Genomic DNA, 20,856 nt, shown 5'->3' with positions numbered 1-20,856 from the left:
AGTCAACAGATTTCCCTTCCCTGTTATTAGTTCCTAAAATAACTATTTATGGGCCAGGTGGGAGATCCCGGGGGCTGAAGTGCTGGCTGGACAAGCTTGGGGGCCTGACTTCAGATCCCTAGTACCCCCACAAAAGCCAGTGTGGCCGACATGCCTGCAGCCCCAGTGCTGTTGGTGAGGATGACACAGGCAGGCCCTGGGGCCTCACTGGCCGGGCAGCCTCGCCAGCACAGCAATCTCCAGGTTCAGTGAGGGACCTTGTCTCAGGAAATTAGATGGAGCTTGACTGAGAAACAGACCCCTGGCCAACCTCTGGCTTCTACCTGCACAGACAAGAACAGCTGTACACAGGTGTGTATATATGTATATATACATGTATATGCATGACAGCTATTTACATTACGTGCGATAGAAAGGTAATTAATGAAGCGATTTCTTTATTTTTGGAGTTTTGAACTGGCTGTGATCTTCCTGCCTCTGCCTCCCAAGTTCGAGGACTGTAGACGTGCACCACCACGCCCAGCTTCTAGAGAGGATTTAAAGTGAGTTGAAGAAGATGGGCAGATGGGTGCAGATTGTATGCAAACACTAAGCCACTGTGTAAGGGAAGCGAACTGGAGTATCTACAGGTTTGGGTGTTAGCAATGGGTCTTGTCCCAATCCCCACAAGGATATCAAAGCCTGGCTGTATTTAAGACAGGGCTAGAGCGGTGGCTCAGGGGTTAAGAGTACTTGCGGCTCTTGGAGAGCATCCCTGTCGGGTGGCTCAGCACAGCCTGTAACCCAGCTCCAGGGGACCCTCTTCTGGCCTCTGTGAGCGTTGCACTCACATGCACCTGCCACCCACACATGTATACACATAGTGCAGAAGAATTTTTTTCAGTGTATAATTTGCTAAGTGACGTCTGCGTGCCCCTGTCAGATGACCATCACAATGAAGACCGTGAACATATCCATCCCCAAGGCGATGAGGAACGTTTCCACACTCCCTCCCTTGGCTTCCAGGCAACTGGATGATTTACATTTTCTGGGAAATTGCACGGAAGTAGAATCACACAGCATTTACATGTTTTGTCTGGTTTTACTCTACATAATTATCCGGAGACTCATCTTTGCTGCTGCATGCTGCTTTTCACCGATGAGTAATATTCCACGGTGCAGATATATGGGATTTCTTGTCTATTTACCAGTCTCTAGACATTGGATTATCTGGACAAATGTTTTCATCTCTCCTGGGAAAGTGTCTAGGAACAGACTAGCTGGGTTATTGCTGTTTCAAGAAAATATCTGGGCTGAGGATATGACTTTCAAGCGTCTTGCATGTGTAAGGCCTCTAGAAAGACTGAGCAGAAAAAGATGAGGCTGAAGAGAAGTGAGAAGAGGAGGAGAAGGCAGAGGAGGAAGGAGTATCAAACAATCCTCAGTACCGTCCCCATGTGCTAATTTACTATTGATATACTTTGGTGAAGTGCTTGTTCAAATATTTTGTTCATTTTTAGTGGTATTCACTCTCCCCTCCCTCCCTGGACCCTATCTTCCCTTCCCCTCTTGTTCTTTCTACACGGTGGAGATTGAATCCAGGCTTCGATGGATCCAATGCCCTGGGACTGGAGTTACAGATGGTTGTGAGCTGCCATGAGTGGTGGGAATGGAACCTGAGTCTTCTGCAAGAGCAACCACTGCTCTTAACTGCTGAGCCATCTCTCCAGTGCGCCCCCCCCCCTTATTTTTTGTTTTGTTTCCTTTTAAGCCAGGGTGTAGCTCAGTAGTGTAGAGTGTCATGTAGCTCAGGCTGGCCTTGAGCTCTTGATCCTTGATCCTCCAACTCCCAAGCACTGAGATTACAGGTGTGCATCGCCATGCCCAGCCCCTGTTTTCCTTTAGAAATCCCCTAAGGTCAAATCTTACACGTAGGCCCACACACCATTTTCAAAAAAAATCTTTAATGTATATAAAATGCATCCAACATCAAATCTCCAGTCATAACCATTCCAACTGTGCAGCACTAGGGCCATCAGCATATTCAGTGTTGCTCAACTCTCCCCGCATCCTCCCACAGAACTTTCCATCTTGCAAAACTGAAACTGTTTCCAGTGAGCAGCACTCCCCTCCCAGCCCCTGCAGAGCACCACTCTCCTCTTCCACTTCTGTGAATCTGAACACTCTCAGAACCTCAGAGTCTGTGGATTTGAACCCCATGAAAGCCGGACTGTGCGGTGTTTGTGTCTATGATTGACAGCTCGAGTGTTTCATTATGAGATTAAGGCCCTTGTGTTTGTTCACGTTGTGAGATGTGTTGGGACTTCCTTCCTTGAGGCCAGACAAAATGATCCATCTTCAAAGGCAGCTTGCTGAGTATATATAATGTTCTTTCAACTATATAATTTATTGTTTTTTTTTTTTTTTTTTTTTTTTTTTTTTTTTTTTTTTTTTTTTTTGAGATAAGCTCTCAAATAGCCCACACTGGCCTCAAACTCAAGATGTAGGAGAGGATGACCCTTAAGTTCTCACCCTTCTGTTTCCACCTCTCATGTACCAAGACTGTATTTGGTGCCACCGTCCTTGCCTTCCGGGAACTGAACCCGGGGCTCCTCGCATGCTAGACAAGTACTCTACCAACTCAGCTACACTGCCTGCCCTTAGCTCAATTTTCTTTTTGTTTTCTAAGTAGGGCCTTGTGTTAGCCCAGGCTGGACTCAAACCCTGGATCCTCTTACCTCTACTTCCCAAGCATTTGGGGAATACGATGTGTGCCACCATGCCCAGCTTCGATTTTTTTCCTTTACAGTCACGTTTATGTAACCAAAACCATGATCTAATTTTTAACACCTTCGATGAAACTCAACCGATAACAGCCACTCCCTGATCTGCCCTGCCCTCCCCTCAGCTCTAGTCAGCTGACCCATTTTCTGTCACTGCTGCCTGTTTCAGATCTGTGTCTGAGTGAAACACACAGCGGCGTGCAGTGAAGGAGAAGAGCCCTTGGCGGTTGCTTCTCTACCTGACATGTCTTTCACCCACACTGTGTCATTTACTGACACTGGATTCCTGTTTTTGTTTGGTGTGTCTGTGTATGTGTTCTTGCATGTATGTGGACACGTTTGTGAGTGTGTGTTTGCATGTGTGTATGTATGCAAGTGTATGTTCACACATGTGTATGAGTGAAAGTGTACATATATGTGTGTATGTTTGCACATGTGTATGAATGTATGTGCATGTATGTGTGTGTATGCAGGTATGTGAGTAGGCCAGAGGTCAATGTTATGTCCTCCTCATCCTCTCTCCACTTCCTTTTCAAGAGAAGGTCTCAAGATGACCCCAGAGCATAGCTAGACTCACTGCTCAGTGAGGCCCATGGGTCCTCTTTGCTCCACCTCTCAGCTCTGGAGTTGCAGGGATGCACCGCTGTCCAGGACCTCGCTCGGGCCTTCCTGCTTGTGTGAAAAGCATCTACTGCAGAGCCCTAGGACGGCAGCCTCTGTCCTGCTTTCAGTGGTCAGATAATACACCCTAACATGGCTGGTCCACGTTTCATCTATCCGCTGGTCCCGCAGTGAGGCTTTTCTCCACCACCTTTCGTTCCGTTGCACAGCGTGACTGTGAACTCCTGTTTCATATGGAAGACTCGTAATGCTTCGAGGAAGGGCTGGATTATTTTCCAAAGCCATGCGAGGCTTTCCGGGGCTGTCCCAGTTCTCTCGCCTCCCTTTTTCATTACAGTCATCTTAGTGGGTGTAAGGTGTCTTCGCATGGTGGCTTTGGTTTGTATTTCCATAGTGACTAATGGCGTTAAATACCTTTCCGCGTGCTTACTGGTCATTGGTTTATCTTATCTGGAGAAATTACTGTTCAAGCTCTTTGTCTTTTTGAAGTCGGGTTGTTATCTCTTTACTGTTTACCTATGAGAGTCCTTTGTATGTTTAGGGTATATCCCTTATGTGACTTTCTTCCATTCTGTGGGTTAATTTTTTACTTTTTTTTTTTTTTTTTTGCTGGTATAGTTTGCAGCAGAGAGTTTTAAATTATGATGAAAATTCAGTTTTGTTTCTATGTCTCTTGTGCTGTTGTTACACTATTTAGGAAGCCACTGCCTAACCCAATACCGCAGAGATTTATTCCCACACTTTCTTCTAGGAGTTTTTTCTAGTTTTGTTTGCTTGTTTGGGGCAGAGCCTTGGTATGTAGCCCGGGCTGGCCTCCACTCATTTGTGATACTCCTGCCTTTGGTTCCCCAATGCCTGGATTACAACCATACACCACCATATCTGGTTATCTTCTAAGGTCTTAGAAAAGCTTTTACATTTAGGGTTCTGATTCAAGTTGAGCTAACCAGATTTATTTTGCTTTCAATTATGTGTATGTGTGGTTATCTGTGTGTGAGTATGTACACATAAATGCAGTGCCCTCAGACGCCAGAAGAGGGCGCCTGATGCTCCGGAGCTGGAGTTACACTGCACCTCTCAAGTATCAAGACTGCAGTTGTGTGCTGCTATTTTCCATTTGTGTGGCAGACTAGAACTCAGGGTTTCATGCATGCTGGCCAAATACTAGCAACACAGCCAAGCTATGTCTCCAGCCCTTAACCCAATTTTCCTTTTGTTTTCTGAGCAGGGCCTCAAACCACTGATCTTCCCACCTCTACTTCCCAAGTGTTTGAAACAGTAGGTGCACACCACCAAGCCCAGCTTCAAGTCCTAAAAATTCACGTCTATGTAACTATGATCATGATCTAATTTTACACACCCCAAATGAAACCCTACCAATAACAGGCACTCACTGATCTTCTCTGCCACACACTGGCTCCTGCCAGCCCTAGTTAACTACCTAATAGAATCAGGTGCTGAGAATCAAACTCAGGCTCCTTTTTAAGAGCCTCAAGCACTCTTTACTCCTGAGCCATCTCTGCAGCCCCCACTTTGAGCTAACTTTTGTGTGGCATAATGAAGGGGCTCAGCCTCCTTTTTCTCAATGTAGATATCCAGCTATCTCCTCCACACTCGTTGAAAAATAGTGCCCTTTTTTTCTCTATTTATTGTACTAACATCTTTGTTGAATTATTATCCCTTCTGTAATCCTATTTTTTGAGACAGGGTCTGATATAGCCCAGGCTTGCTTCAAATTCAATATGTAGCTGAGCATGACCTTGAACTTCTGATCTTACACCTCCAGAGTGCTGGGGTTATGAGTATACGTCATATACCAGTTTTATGTGGCGCTGAGACTCAAACCCAGGCCTTTCCACATACTCAGCAAGCACTCTAGTGACTGAATTAAACCGCCTCTCCCGTTCTATCTAAATTCAGTATATGGTGAGAGGTAAAGATTAAAATTCTTTTTCTGTTTTTACTCTTTCTTTCCTTTATTTTCCTTTTCATAATTGGCAGGAATGTTCTCGGTCCTTGTAATTTCCGTATGAATTTTAGGAGGCAATTGCCAAATCCTATAAGAAAAGCCTGCTCAAGTTTTGGTTGAAAGTAACTGACACTGACTTTCCACTAATCCTGGGAAGGAGCTGGCCTCTCAGTGACACTATGACTTCTGACCCACCACCATGGACTACCCCTTGGGGTATCTGAGGTTAATTTAGTCTTCTTCAATTCCTCTGAACATTATTTTAGATTTCAGTGTACACATTTTCCATTTCTTTACCAGTTTCATCCACAGATGTTTGGGCTATTTTTTTTTTTTTATAAATGTGGTTTTAGGTTTTTAGTTTCTAAACATTCATTTGCAGTATCTAGAAATAACAACTGTTACCATTTTGAATTTTCATGTTCTATTCTGCAATCTGGCTAAATTCAGTATATAAATTCAATATGTGTAGCTTTCTACGGAGTTTTGTTGTTTGGGTTGTTTGTTTTTTCTGAGATAGGGTCTCACATTCTCCAGCTGTTTGGGAACTCAGCACCAGTCCAGGCTGGCCCTGAACACCCAGACTTCCTCCTGCTTCCCCCTCCTAAGTGCTGATGTGACAGTGTGAGACACCACTTCTTTTAAAATGTTAAACAATGGTTTCATTGTGCCTGAGCACAGAGGTATGAGTTTGTACAACTGGGACAAAGCTGGAGGTGACTCATCTTCCTGAGGATGGGGGAGGGCTCAGGTGATACTGGGTCAACGGATGATGCGTTCGTCCCCTGATCAGAACCATCCTGAACTTCGCGCCCTCATCCTAATGCCAGGAGTTCCTTGGACTCGGGAATACTTTTTGTTTTTTGAGACCCTGTCTCAGTTCATAGCTCTGACTGACCTTGAAGCTGTGATCTTCCTGTCTCTGCCTCCTGAGTTTCGGAACTTCAGGCAGAGATACCACTCGCCATACCTGGCTGGACCCAGGCTCCTTTAGCTTTATACCATGCATACTGTGCCATGTCCTGTGAGTTCTTGGAGGTCACACTGGTTGGGGAAGGAACTGGGCCCTTCTTAGCCAGTTCTTAGCCCTGCTCCTTCCTGTCACCAGACATCAATTTCAGCCAAGTGAAGACACTATTGTGACAGGGCAGGACTGCAAGCACATGACTGGCAGTGGCAACGGTCAGGCGGGAGTCCTCCTGTGCACTGTTCCACTGATGCTAACGGAGCATCCTTTCATTGTTGGTGGCTGCTTATTTGCTGAGATGGTGTCTTTCTGTGTAGCCCAGGCTGGCCTCATACTCATGGGAGTTCTGCCTGCTTCTGCCTCCTGAGTGCTGGGATAGCGCATATGAGTCACCAGGTCAGTGGACAGTGGTGTGTTGTGTGGTCTTAGTGTGTTTGGTGTGTTCTATGTCTTTTTGTGACTCTCTTCTTCTTTTTTGCCTTACTGTACCAAATGCACCCCCATCCTCCCCAGTGTGGTGCAGTGCTCAACAGACCCAGTGGGCGGACATCTTTTCCTTCTTCCCAGTGAAGGGCCCAAGCAGCTGTGCTGCCATGACAGGCTTCATGAGATACCTTAGGCCTGAATTTCTCTTTCCTGGTAAAGTTCCCACAGTTGCTTAGATCATGTTTTTACTTCTCAGAACATGAAACTCTAGTCCATGGAAACAACATACAATAACTCAATAACCTCCCTGAAAATCAGAAACAATAGTTTAGTAATGACCTTGAAAAGTTCCCAAGCACTTGACCAATACCTGGGCACTTTTTGTTAGCACTCTTTGTTACCTGGGCTCACCCTGTTACTTGGACACTCCATGAAGCGTCTCCCTATCTCCTTGATCAGCACCAACCAACCAGTTTGTGACAATCTTACTTTTGCTGAACACAAACCAATCAGGTAGCTGAAAGTCCCATTCCTCACTCAAACCACAATAAAAACCTGGCTCTGCAGCTACTCCCCTCCCTAATCCACTGCAGTGGATGGCGGGGAGTCTGAGCTTAAGCCCATAATAAAGGCTCTTTGTTCTCGCATATGTAGTCAGTCTCCTGGTGGTCTTTGGGGATACTGAGATCTGTGCGTAACACCAGCAGGGGCATTCAGTTTTTCAGCCTCAGGCATGACAGTGACTGTGGTTTATAGTTCAAGTTGAGCTTAGATCTCAAATTTCTGATTGATTGATTGATTGATTGATTGATTTGCCAAGAATGAATCTGAATGGTTTTTCCTGGTTGGTTTGATTACATCTGAGATATATTACACTTTTTTCTTTTAAAATTTGTTAATGTGCTGTAATACATGTGGGTTGAATTCTTAGTGTAAAAATCAACCTTTCATTCCTGTAATAAAGCCAACTTGGTTATGGTTTACTTTCTGATTTACATCCTTATCTTCTTGTTTATCATAAAATCTATCAGCGTTTTGCTAAGAGGTTCCATGTCTATGTTCAGGAGAGTCACTGGGCTCTACTCTTCCTTTCCAGTGGTGGGGTTACAGCCTTTGGTACTAGAACAGATATGGCTCCGGGGGTAAATTCAGCATTTCCCCATGCAGGAACTCCTGTTAGTCTTTGTTCTGGGCAGAACTGTGTTCCCTCAAAATTCTCATGGTGAAGCCTCTTGAGCTAAGCCCCGGGCCTCAGAATGTGTCTGTATTTCCACAGAGTGCCTTCACAGGGGAGATGAAATGAAGACGAGAGTGGACCCTAACCTACTAGATTGTCCTTAAAAACAAAAGGCCTAAAGTCACCCCCACGGTGTCTCATTGCATCCATCTTTGGAAGCAGCTTAGGTCTGTATCCGGGGTTGCTATCCCACAAGTGGAATTTCTGGGCCGACCAGTTTCTTATTCATCATTGAGCTCTTGGAAGGAGAAGGTGGGAGTGGAGGAGCCTGACATTCCCTGGGAGGATCGTGCTGCGGGGCACAAGGTGGCTTTCTGGGGTCCCAGCTCCTGAAGGCTGGGAGCTGCATCACCTCCTGGATGCAAATAGGGAAGCAGAACTAGAACCCAGCTCCCTGCAGACACATGACAGCAATACCGGCCTTCCCACTGCCAGACTGAGTGGTAGAGTGAGCCGTTGTCACACAGGGAAACCCTGCGGCCCTGAGAAAACAAGGGGCCATGCTTTCCAAAATCCCCTATCTGTGTCAGGATCCACAAACCAAAACATACAGGTCCCTGCAGAGGAAACACACACTAGAGCCTGTGACTGGAGGCTGTGAGGAACTTCCTCAGGAGGGGAGTGACCTCTCCACAGACAGGAAACTGGATAGAAGAGGGGTAGGGGACAATGAATGACACCCAGTACATGCCCATTGGCTTGGGACAGGCAGAAGAAGTCTGAAAGCCCCGAGGAGGAAGAAAGTCTTCAGGGGACCCTTGTCAACAGGATTGGAAACACTGGCTAAGGAGAGATGAGGGAATCACCTGGAGTACCAGTGTCCTTCAGGACATTTTCCTCATCATCCCCAACCCCCACACCCCATCCCAATTCACTCCAGACCCTTGTCACAATCCAGGTGGAGAGAAGTTGAGGGAACACAAAATCAGGAGGATCCAGTAAGGGCAGGGGTTCTGGCTAAACTGACTAGCTTTTTCTGAAGAAATCGGGGTAATCGGCATTACCCCAGGGGATGGCAGAGGCTGAGGAGCTTCTCAGAGATGGGAGCTGCCAGTGAGGAGTGACAGAGATTCCAGCTAAACCATCTTAACAGGATGGTAGCTAGAAGTGGACACTGCGGATACCCACAAAGAAGCCTAAGTCTTTAAAACAGAGTCCTGTGCACGCTTCATAGTACGAGCGCTTGGCATTGGCAATTATAATCCTTATTCCTAGAAGAAGGGCCTCAGTACTCCGACTTCACATCTGAGGGATAGGGGGAGGGGGATGGCACAAAACAGGGAAGGAAGCTGGCTGGCCAAGGTCTCAGCCTGGAGATGGAGGACTGGCCCCTGCTCAGTCTGCTCAGGCAGCTCCCAGATCTCAGCCCCTCCCTACTTTCCTGACCCCACACAGTACACAGTAGTGACAGAACCAGCCACACACACCACACACCCTAAAAACAAGCAAGTGATGCCAACATCCAGCCTCACAGGCCCTCCACCAGAGGCAATGGTGGATTCAGGGCATCGCTGGTGATTTTCAAAGACATTTGGGAGGGTGACAATTCAGGAAAGAGGGCTGTTGCAGGGCCAGGCGTGCTGTTTGAAACCCTGGGGTGTACAGCCAGCCTCACTGAGTGTGGTCTCTATCCACTAGGACAGAGCAGGTGAGTGAGCTGGGGCCTTTCGGACAGATGCAAGTGCCTGAGCCCCTCCGGTCTCAGTCTGGGGAAATGGCCACCAACATGTTTACGGATGACTGAAGCCCCCTTCAGATGTGAGCGGGAGTTCTGTCCATCTAGACAGGGGACAGGTATGTGTCCACAAAAGCCCCCTCCCCAACAAGAATCTCCTTCCCTGGGCCAGACTTGGGCTTCTTTGTGGGTATCCGCAGTGTCCACTTCTAGCTACAGGCCTGTTAAGATGGTTCAGCTGGAATCTCTGTCACTCCTCTCTGGCAGCTCCTGTCTCTGAGAAGCTCATTAGCCTCTGCCATCCTCTGGGGTAATACCTGATTACCTCGATTTCTTCAGAAAAAGCTGTCTAGTCAGTTTAACTGGAACCTCCACCCTTACTGGGTCCTCCCAATTTTGAGTTCACTCAACTTTTCTCTACCTGGTATTATTGACTTCATTTTCTTTTTAAATAATACTTTATTTGATTTTTTTTTTTGAGACAGGGTTTCTCTGTGTAGCCCTGGCTGTCCTGGAACTCACTTTGTAGGCCAGGCTGGCCTTGAACTCAGAGATCCACCTGCCTCTGCCTCTAGAGTGCTGGGATTAAAGGCATACACTAGCATGTCTTGCTTTTGTAGGGTGGGTATTTTGATTTTTAAAATATTATATTTTTATTTTATGTGTATGTGCCTGAGGGCATGTAGGTGTATTGCATGCTTGCAGAAACCTGCAAAGGTCAGAAGAGCCATTGGATCCCCAAACTGGAGTTACCGATGGTTGTGAGCCACCATGTGGGTGCTGGAAACTGACCCTGTGTCCTTTGCAAGGACAATAAGTACTTTTTACTGCTAAGCCATCTATCCAGCTTCCATTTATTTTTATTTTATGACTGCTTTGTCTGTGTGTATGTACCACTTGCATGCCTGGTAACTGAGGAAGCAGCATAAGGCACCGGATCCCATGAAACTGGAGTTACAGGCTGCTGTGAGCTGCAATGTGCATTCTGGGAACTGAACCCAGGTCCTCCGCAAGAGCACCAAGTGCTCTTCACCACTGGGGCAACACTCCACCCCCATTCTTTCTCATTCTCTTTTGAGACAGGGTCTTATATTGGCCCTGTCTTGCTATGTAGCTAAGGAGGGATTTGAACTCCTGCTCCTCCTGCCTCCATCTCCCAAGTGCCAGGATTTCACAGGCGTGTGCCACCACACCTGGGTTCCTGCTGTGGCTGAATACAGACCCTTGTGCCCTCTGGGAACTTAGCCTTCTTGGCCTTGTATATGGAAGGGAGTCCAAACTCTCTTGTTCATGGCAAGGCCCTGGTGTGGGAAGGTCCCTTGAAGAAAGGGCCTGTTGCTTTCCTTTGACAGCAGTGTTGCTGGGTGGGCATTTTCCTTAACATCGTCCAGCTGGGGATGGAGAGAGCTTCAGCACAGGTGAGGCTGCAGGTGCAGGGGGCGGGGCTAATTCTTGGTGGCTGCACCCCACTCCCAAGCCCAAGGGGGTGGGCAGGCTGACATGGGTGGGGACTTTACCAGCCAGGTGTGGGAAGGGCAGTGGGAGGGAAGAGGCGGAGCCAGCTTTTTTCTAGGACATCTGTCACCTGCCTCCTGCCCAGGGGCATTGCCCCAGCATTACCCTGCTAGTGTGCGTGGCAGCGTGAAGCTGGGGCCTGCTCCCCAGAGACTACCGGGCACATCAAGGACCTCTCAAGCTCTATGTCGTTGGCCTTCCAAAATCCAAAGCATGGCAGATGGGGAGCAGGCCAACCCCAAAGGGTTCAAGAAGAAGGTGCTGGTTAAACACTCCACTAGACAGAAGAGCCCAAGCTTCGGGGCCTCTTCTTTCAAAATCTCCAGGTAGGTGCTTGCTGCCCTGGAATGGACCACTCCATGGAGAGGGGCAGGGAGGGTAAGGGATCTACCCCTAGAGTCAGTTCTCCTGGAAGGAGAGCTCTGAGTTTCTGAATGCTGAGCAGAGGTGTGTCGCCTGCATTCTAGTGCAAGAAGAACCTTTGGGGCCATTTATTCAACTTCATCCTGTTCTTGAAGCCCAGAGAGGCTGAGAGATCTGCCTGTGCTCACTCAGCATTTGCAGAGCTGAAACAAGAAACCAATGACCCAATGACTCGGGTCCTGGGACTCCTTGGAGTATGGATTTGAGAGAGCTGTCTCTGGTGTGGGACAATGGCTTCCCATCTTGGAGCTGAGAGTTGGGGAGAAATTGGTTCTGGTGGCTCTGCCACCCCGGGGTGTGGTCCTCCCAGGATGCAGGCCAGGTGGGGAGGTGCCGACCACAGGGCTGGGTGACAGCAAGTAGGGCAAGAGAAAGCATGGGTGACGCCTTGCCTGAGACCCAACTACAGGCAGCTGGAGAGGAGCATGGGCGGTGGCTTAGGTGAGACTGGCTACAGGCAGCTGGAGAGGAGAGTGCAAACTGGGTTTTCTGTCTCTCTCAGGTCCAGCCTGAATATGAAGAAATTCTTTGCCCTCGCAGTCCTGGCCGGCAGTGGTGAGCAGGACTCCCAGGAGACCTTTCTGATTACCCGTTCCCCCAGCCTTTTCTTAGAAATGTGTTGCTCTGCTGGCAGGCTGCTTCTTCCTCTCCCTGGACCTCCACTTCCCTGTCAGGCTCCATCCTCTCCTCTGGGGCTGTTTAGTTCTGGACACCTGTAAACAAGCCAAGAGCCTTGTTTAACAAGCTCTGCTGGGCAGGTGTGGAGAGCTGAGCAAGCCTTGTAAACTGGCAGTGTTTGCCATCATTTTTGTGGGCCTGAACATATGCATTAGTGACTTTCCATGCTGGCAGCAGTTAATGAGTTTGTGTGCAGCTAGATGCATGTCTGTGCATGAATGTAGGTGTGTCTGAGCACATAAGATGTCTGTATGCCCCACACTTCAGTAAAATATGGCTCATGGCTGGCACCTGGGTGTTCGTCTGTGTTCATTGTGATGTGTGTGTCCCCATTGTGTCAGTGATTGTAGGGGGCATAGCTGTGTGTGTGTGTGTGTGTGTGTGTGAAAGAGAGAGAGAGAGAGAGAGAGAGATGGAGAGAGTAAGGGAGTGTGTGTCTATCATGTGCATATTCATATGTTTCTTACTTTCACCCTGTGAGAGCTGACAGTTGGGGACCAGGAGCCTGGTGCTACCTATATCCTACCCCCAGGGTAAAATGCCTGTAGCTAGAGTAGGAGATAGAGCTTCCAAGCCAGTCAAGGAGGCAGCTAGGGCCTCACAGCAGCAACCAGGTCTTCAAGGCCCTCTGGGGTCCATCCATCTTCCAGCTTTCCCATCCCAAACTTCCTGCCTCTTGGAACATTTCCTTGTCCATGTAGAGAGGAGGTTGGAGGATGTGAGGAGGGCAAGGGGCATGTACTGGTACTGAGCTGGGTACCTAACTCCGGGTGCAACTGGAGCAGGCCAGAGTGGAGGCGGCATGCGCACAGGCTCTACACTGTCTGCCTTCGCATCCAGGACAACAGAGCAGGTTCCTGCCTGACCTCTGCGGCTCCCAGCCTGTGCCATCTAGGCAAAGGCTTTTACTTTCTGAGCCTTTGTTTTCTCATCCTGCAAATGGGGATAAAACATCCCTCCTGCTGGCGGGTGGGTGAGTGGCCCCAGACTCACGGCACTGAGTTAGCAGAGATGGCTCAGTAAGCCCGGCACCCTACAGGGGACCACACTCGAGGGAAGCAGTTCACATAAGGAAGGATGAAGGGCTGGAAGCCCTGGCCACTGCTAGGGAGATGATTTTTGCTGGTGACAGAAGGGCCTTTGCATTGCTTCTTCTGGATGTGCACTCGAGAATGCTAGCAGGGACCCTGGCTCCGCTTGAGCCACAGAGACACTGGCCAAAGGTCAGAAAGGGAGAGCAAAGACGTAGAATCAAATTTATGACAGTATGTGGCATTTGGGAAACCCTCTCTGACACTCAGGATGTCCTCTTGGGGGAATGGTCTGATCTCATTAAGTTGCCCAGGCTGGCCTTGAACCCAGCCTGTAGCCCAGGCAGCCTTTGCATGTTCAATCCTTCTGCCTCAGACTGTTTCCTGAGTATCTGTGATGTGCACCACCAGACACGGCCGAAACATAATTCTGACTTTCAGTATTTTCAAGTTACTCTGAGTTTATCAGGACTCGGCCACGTCAGAAGCCTTGCCTCTGAGGTGGAGGGTGTGGCTGAAGTACCCCTCCCTGCCTGGGTTCTCCAACACCATGTGACAGTGTGACCCTAGGCCAGTTACTCAGGGCTCCAGCCTCAATTTGCTTATCTGTAAAAACGTGACAACAAAACGGTGGTTGCAGTGAATACCCAGTGAGTTAACTTAGGATGCTGTCTGGCCTGAAGCTAATATGAACCATATTTGGTCTCTGGCTGTAGGGCTGGAGTGGGTAACACCCCAGTCTACAGGATTTGTTTCTTTCTCTCCCATCCCTACCGTCTCATCCTTTCCTCCCTCCTACTTTTTCCCATCTCATTCCCCGGGTCTCAGCTCTAAGGAGCGACCAGGCTAGACTTACACTCCCAGCTCTCTTGCAGCTGTATCCACCGTCCACAGCAGCCTGCTCAACCTGAAGTTCATGGTGGAGGCTGTCACACACAAAAACGCCATCCTGTCCTTCGTGGGCTACGGCTGCTACTGCGGGCTGGGGGGACGCGGCCATCCCATGGATGAAGTAGACTGGTAGGTTCTGGAGGCCTCCTGTGGGGATGGATGGGGGCAGCTGATGGACAGGCTGAGGAGGAAGGGCCAGGAGCTCCAGCTCTGACGTCTCAGATGCTTTCTACCACATTTCAACCTCTTCGCTCTAGGAAAGAATGGCCTTTCATGTCCTCCTACAGACAGACAAGGATGTGCCAGTCCCACCCACCCAATTAGACCAGGCCTCCTCCCTCAGACTGAGAGACTCTGGAAGCCATGCCTTCTGTTCCCACTTTCCCGGCGGCAGCCGTGAGCACCAAGGCTGGCAGTCTTCGCTCTTAGAAGCTTCACTCTTTAAGCAGAGGAGCAAAGGACTGCTCTCTGCAGTTGCTGCCATCCTTCATCCCCACACTGCCTGCTGACCCCCTAGATCCTGTCCCCTCTCTGGCCACCCAGCACAACCAGGCAGAGCCTCTGCATGGAGTCTGAGCTACTTCACGCAGGTTTTAAGGTCATGGCTTCCTTCCCTCCCTTCCTCATGACTGGGTTGCTGGGACACCTGACTCCTGCTGCTCCACTCTGGGCTCCAAGGCAGGGAGGGAGCCCAGAGCGCTGACAATAGGACAAAGAGGAGGATCAAAGGCAAGAATTCGGGGTCCCAGTGCCTGTTCTGCTTTACTTTGTGACCTTGGGCGTGTAACTCCCCCTCTCTGGACAGCAGTCCGAAGGACTGATCATGAGGGAACGAAACTGATGATCTGAGGTCTCTGCCGGGGCTGGTGGGGCTGGGTCAGCCGCCCACACCCATCTGGTCACCTCTGCCGCCCTCAGGTGTTGTCACGCCCACGACTGCTGCTATCAGAAAGTCTTTGACCAGGGCTGCCGCCCCTACGTGGACCACTATGACCACAGGATCGAGAACGACACCGTGATTGTCTGCAGTGAGTCCCGACCCTGACACCCTGGCTTGGGAGGGGGCCTCGGGGTGAGGGTTGGGATCCAAAGGTCAATCCAGAATGCCCCATTAAGTCTGGATTTCAGACAAGCAATGAAAAACATTCGGGGGGTAAGAATATCCCAATCCCAAACGATACACACTGACACGAGGTAACTGTTGGTTTCAAATCAGTATTAGCATAAAATGAAGAATTGGAATAAGCAGCATGAATTTGGACAACAGCTACCTTCTGTTACTTGGTCCTTACCAACCACTCCCTAGGGAAGTGGAGGCTTGCCTGACTTTTCCAAAAAGAAGTCTGGGAGAATAGGTGGCAACTGTAGGGGTGGGTAAACCTATCCCTCTTTGTGTGTGTGTGTGTGTGTGCCTGCTTGCCTATATGCACACCATGTGTGTGCATGTACCCACTGAGGCCAGAAGAGGGTGTTGGATTCCCTGTCATCAGGGTTACAAGCAGTTGCGAGTCACTTGATGTGGACACTGAGAACCGAACCTGGGTCCTCTGGGAGAGTAGCCAGTACTCTTAACTGCTGGGCCATCTCTCCAGCTGCCCCACACCTCCCTTTTAGCTTCAGCTGTCCCAACTACACAATGTCCATATTAGACTTTCCCCTGTGCTAGAGTCACTCAAAAGGCTGTGGGTCCCAGCCCAGAGCAGGCCACCCTAAAGGCCAGGCTGGCACAAGGCCTACTGACGTTCAATCCTAGTTCCAAGGCCACTGGCTTCTCAGAGTCTGTCCCCCTCCCTTCCCCCCTGGTCTTGGCATCACCCATAACCCATATCTCCTTTCCACGACAGGTGAACTCAATGAGACGGAGTGTGACAAGCAGACGTGTGAGTGTGATAAGACCTTGACGATGTGCCTCAAGGAGCAGACATACAGGGACAAGTACCGAGGCTACCTCAACGTCTACTGCCAGGGCCCCACGCCCAACTGCAGCATCTACGACCCCTACCCAGAGGAAGTCACCTGTGGACATGGCTTCCAAGTGACCACTGTCTCAACCTAGCCTGACTGAGGTCTGAGAGAAGAGAGGGTGGGAGAGCCTGGCTGGGGTCTACATTTGATGTGTGGGGCCAGAGAGGTCCGAAAGCTGTCCTGGGGCTGCCTCCCAGTCCTGTAGTGAGCTCAGTACTAGAAGCCTCTGGAAGGCCGAGCTTGTCTGTGGCCATTACTTTGTCATCCTCATGCTAAGCGTCGGGGTCTTATGGAAAACACAGGACTTGCTGGGGTCTCTCCTGGATATGGAAGGAAACTCCAAGAACCTTTTGGGACCCATCACAGGCCTGGACTACACTCCACAACAGGCAGGGTGCTAGGTTGAGGCTTGGGTTCTGGGGGCCCTTGGAGTCCCACAAAATGACTCGTGGCTGTCATGCGTCATCTCTTCTGTGACCCTCTAGAGTCCCACTCACAGAGTGGGTGACCCCATCCAGTTCTCGGCTAACAGGATAGGCCCAAAGCCTGACCTCTGTTACCCAGAGTGCCTCTGGGCAGGCTCCAAGGCCTCAGGGACCCCATGTACAGAGACTGGACGAGGGTGGCCGCATGTTCACAGTTCTTGCCTCTCTGGCTGCTGCACAGAAGTAGTATGTGCCCCACTGCACCTTTATCCCACCCAAACCCAGAGGCAAACTAGGGGTACCTGGAGCTCTCTCTCTCCCTATGCAGACGAGGCCAGGTCGGACTGTGGCTGGGAAAGTGGGAAAGACACTGAGGTCTGGGTTGAAACGTGGGAGAAAAGGTCAAAGCAGGAGGCTGAGAGGAAAACTCAGCTAGGGAGGAATCAAGATTGTGAAGAAGTGGTGGGGAGATGGGGGCAAGATGTAAGGGGGCCAGGCCGGTTGCCAGACATATAGATGGGAACAGCAAGAGAAAGGATTGTGACAGGGTAGTGTAACTGAGGAGGCTGGGCCCTACGGGTGGTCTGGGGAATCTTGGGCAGAGGTGAGGGCTCCTGCCGGCAGGTCACCTTCACCACTGTCCCCAGCCTTGTGTTTCTTCAGGTGCATCTGCCCCTGTCCCCAGCCTCACCTTCCATCTCACGGTCAGCAGTATCTAGCCCTGACTCACATCTGTCTTCTGCCTTCGTCCAATGTTAACTCTGAGGGCCCATAGATGCCAGCCTCATCTGGACACTGAAGTCTCAGGCTCAGCTCGTGTGGCTACTTAGGACATTGTCACTGAGGAAAGAGAGCCAAGTTGCGTGGCTGTAGATGCAGGAAAAGATGTTTAGGCAGAAGGCGGTGTCTAGAAGGACGACACTGAGACTAAGGGGTTACCGAGTGCAAGACGAACCCTTCTCAAGCTTGCCTGGTGCTGGTTGTCATGTGACACAGTGGTCACCTATGTGCGCTGACCCAGCTTGCCTTGGCCTTGTGAGCTTCGTCACCTGCCCTCTCAGGAGCTCCGCCAACAAGCCTCCCTCCTCCTTCCTGTTCCCTTCCCCATTGGCCAGGGGCAGGGCTGGGCTGGGTGCCCAGAGAGCATCCTGCTGAGTTTTGACCTCAGGCTTGCAGGCTCCTCCTCCTCGGTATCTTCCCAGAGAGAAGGCTGGGCTAATGAGACTGCTTTTGTGGGATCTGGCTCACCCCTACCTCAGTCCCCCTCCTCCACCCGCTCCAGTCTCCACAGGATGCAACATCCCCTCCGCAGACCAATAAAAATCCTCCAGTCTTGGTTGCCACTGCTGGGTCCTTCATAGCCAAGGCCAGGGTGGACACAGGAATACATTCCTAGGCCCCCAGCTCTGGGGAAGGCAGGTTCCTTGACATCCCGCAGCTGGCACAGCTCCACCCTTTCCCTCACCCCCTGCTTAGGGGAAACTGTGGTCCTGTGACGCTAAAGACACAGGCTGAGACAATAGGGTAAGTAATGCCCAGGCCATGGGTGAGGGCACAGGGACCCACCATGCAACAACGGGATACAGTGTGGGCCCAGGATGTTCCAGGCACCAACCTTCCCTTTTGTAATGATATGCTGAGGTCCAGAGAAGGACAGCAACCATCCCAAAGTGTCCAAAGCCACAAGCTGTGCTCTGAATAATGAGAACACCATTCAACCACCCCTCCTGGTGCCCTCGCACGGGGGTACAGCAAGAAGTGGCTGAGGTCTGGACACCGTCCTCGTTCAGTGTTGTCCCTTCTGTGATAGAAACTCTGGCCTAAAGGTCACAACTTGACAGGACTGCCAGGGAAACAGCAGCTGACTTAGGTGGCAGGGTGAGAGAGAGGCAGGAGATCAGGGTCTTCCTGGCTACTAGTTCTGAGGCCAGATGCCTCAGATAGAGAGAGTGGGGAAGCCATAGGAAGCCATGGAGCAACCCATCTGGGTCCCAGGCCCCCACCCTTTCCCCCATCCAGGTTCCTTCATGGATTCATGTCTGTCTCCTCATGTGCTCAGTGTCCAGAGCCACGGGTGCTTATCCTGGTTTGATTTCTATTGCCGAGATACACGCCATGACCAACAAGCAACTTGGCAGGACAGGTTTATTTGTCTTTACACATCCCTTTTACATTTGACCACTGAGGGAAGTCAGGGGAGGGCCTTAAGCAGCACCAGAGGCAGGGAACATAGAAGAACGCAGCTCACTGGGCTGCTCCCTACAGCTTGCTCAGCTTTCTTTCTTATACAACCCTAGGCAGGGCACCACCCACAGTGGGCTGGACCCTCCCACATCAATCAGTCAAGGAAATGGCCCCCAGCACAGCTGCAGGTCAATCTGATGGAGGCAATGTCTCAGCTGAGGCGCCCTCTTCCCAAACGTAGCATGTGTAAAGTGCACAAAACTAAGGAGCCCAGAGTCCCTGAGGGCATTGGGGGAGGAGGTTCCCAAGGGAGGCGAGGCTGACCCACGTGCGCTCTGTCCTCAGTGAAGCAGCCTTTCCTCATCGTAGACCCCGGCTCATCACAAGTCTGGAAGAAGACAGATTGTACGTACCTTCTGTGTCCCCAAGGGTGGTCTCTGTTCCCCAAGAGCCAAGACCTGTGAGGGGAGGAAGGCATGTGGGACCATAGTCTTCACACATGCCCTGTGGCATGCCAATACAGAAGAGAACATTCCAAGTCTGTGGCAGTCCCAGGTGTGCCCCAGAGGTCATTAGGGTCGAGCTGGGGTCAACGGAAGAGCAGGGAAACCATGAACTTGAGAAGGGCCCCTAGCTCCCACAGTCTGTCTTCTCTGTGACTCCTGCTCAGTCTTTCCAGGCCCTGGGGCCGACTAAGGCTTGAGGAGGGTGCTGTCCTTCCTCCCTTACTGAACCTTTCTTGAGCTAGCTCCTGTCACTTGCCCTTGTCTCTGGCGTTGGGACCCTCACTCAGTTTTTTGTTTTTTTTTTTTTTTTGTTGTTGTTGTTTTTTTTTTAAAGACTGTTTTCTAGAACTTGGGCGACACCTGGTGGACAGTATGGCTTACATCTGGTGCTACTCAGTATGTCGCCAGCTCTTCTGCTATGGAACCACAGAGGAGTCCCTACCCCATACACAGATCTCACCCCAGGAGCCAATGTTCCCCTGGAGCAAAAGCACATATTACCAGCGTCTCCTCAACCATCTTGTCTCGGCCACCAATACCTCTCACTAACACCAGACCTCCAGGCAAAGACCGTGGGCAAGGTGGTAGTCCTATCAGTCCACCAGCTGGCACATGTCCCTGGGCAAGTCACCTCACCCTCTGGGTCTGCACTCTGTGGCTGGTGCGCGCAGAGCAGAGGTCTGGAAGCCCTGGCATGGGTGTTAATCAGAAGGTCCTCAAGCCAGATACGCAAACAGGAGCACAAGGGGAAGTAGTTCACGGAAGTGGATTGCCTTTGACCTTTCCCACAGAGACCTGAGAGAGCCAAAGCTGTGGCTGCAAGCCAGTCTGGTCCCTTGCACAAAAAGTTGGGGAGTTCCTGGAGGGAACTGAAGGAGGAGGGAGAGAGGTGGCAAAATGGAGGAATCTGAGGAGACTTATTTCCCAAGCCTACAGGGTCCATGCCTGACCCCGGGTTGAGCGGAGCTGGGCTGGGCTGGAGCATGGCTGTTTACTCATATTGGCCTTGACTGTGAGCACAGCCTTTCCTCCCCAGAGGATGGCACAGTGACACCAGCTGTCAGGCTCCTCAGCTGTGGCTTCCTAACAAGCAGCTGATGCTGCTAACTGTGACGAGCAAGGTTCCGGACCGAAATACCGAGGGTTCCTAGAATCAGGAAGCAGGGGTCCTGGTAAAACCAAACCAGATCTCCCTGTAAGGGCCACCATGCAAGAACAGGCTACTGGAGCAGAGGTTAGTTCCAGGATGTCAGTCAAGGATTAACTGAGCACCTACTGTATGCATATTGTACCCCAAGCTGACTTCTCTCTCCTGCCAGGCAGCCATCTGATCTGGACACTCTCCATCATTTTCTTTATAAAATGAGGAGGCTAAGGCCGAGAGAGGCCACACGAGTTATTCATTGTCTGCCAGGAATTGCTGACTCCATTGAGCCTTAACTTCAGAAAGCTTCCCGGTCCAATATCCCTCTCCTATAAGGGCAGATGAGAAGTGTCTTGGTTAATTTTGCTGTGACAAAGTTCCTGGCAAAAGCTACGGAAGGAAGGAAGGAAGGAAGGAAGGAAGGAAGGAAGGAAGGA

General features: G+C 50.4%; 2 protein-coding genes across 2 annotated transcripts in view; one reads left to right on the top strand and one right to left on the bottom strand.

The window, feature by feature from the left end:
* Positions 1-11,308: 11,308 nt before the first annotated feature.
* Pla2g2f (phospholipase A2 group IIF) lies at positions 11,309-16,251 on the top strand. Its single transcript, XM_055611492.1, has 5 exons — positions 11,309-11,498; positions 12,098-12,150; positions 14,180-14,324; positions 15,114-15,223; positions 16,040-16,251. Exons 1-5 carry the CDS (start codon positions 11,386-11,388, stop codon positions 16,249-16,251), a joined length of 633 nt encoding a protein of 210 aa, XP_055467467.1. The 5' UTR covers positions 11,309-11,385.
* A 2,539-nt stretch (positions 16,252-18,790) lies between these two features.
* Pla2g2c (phospholipase A2 group IIC) overlaps positions 18,791-20,856 on the bottom strand; it is a 21,045-nt gene continuing 18,979 nt past the window's right edge. The window contains exon 6 of the mRNA XM_055611157.1: positions 18,791-19,227. Coding sequence (XP_055467132.1) covers positions 19,130-19,227 — 98 coding nt within the window. The 3' untranslated portion in view covers positions 18,791-19,129. The remainder of the gene's footprint in view (positions 19,228-20,856) is intronic.

Source organism: Psammomys obesus, unplaced genomic scaffold, assembly GCF_907164565.1.
Source record: "Psammomys obesus unplaced genomic scaffold, mPsaObe1.curated_primary_1811, whole genome shotgun sequence".
In the NCBI taxonomy this organism is placed as follows: Eukaryota; Metazoa; Chordata; class Mammalia; order Rodentia; family Muridae; genus Psammomys; species Psammomys obesus.
This window is presented reverse-complemented; position numbering and strand designations above follow the sequence as displayed.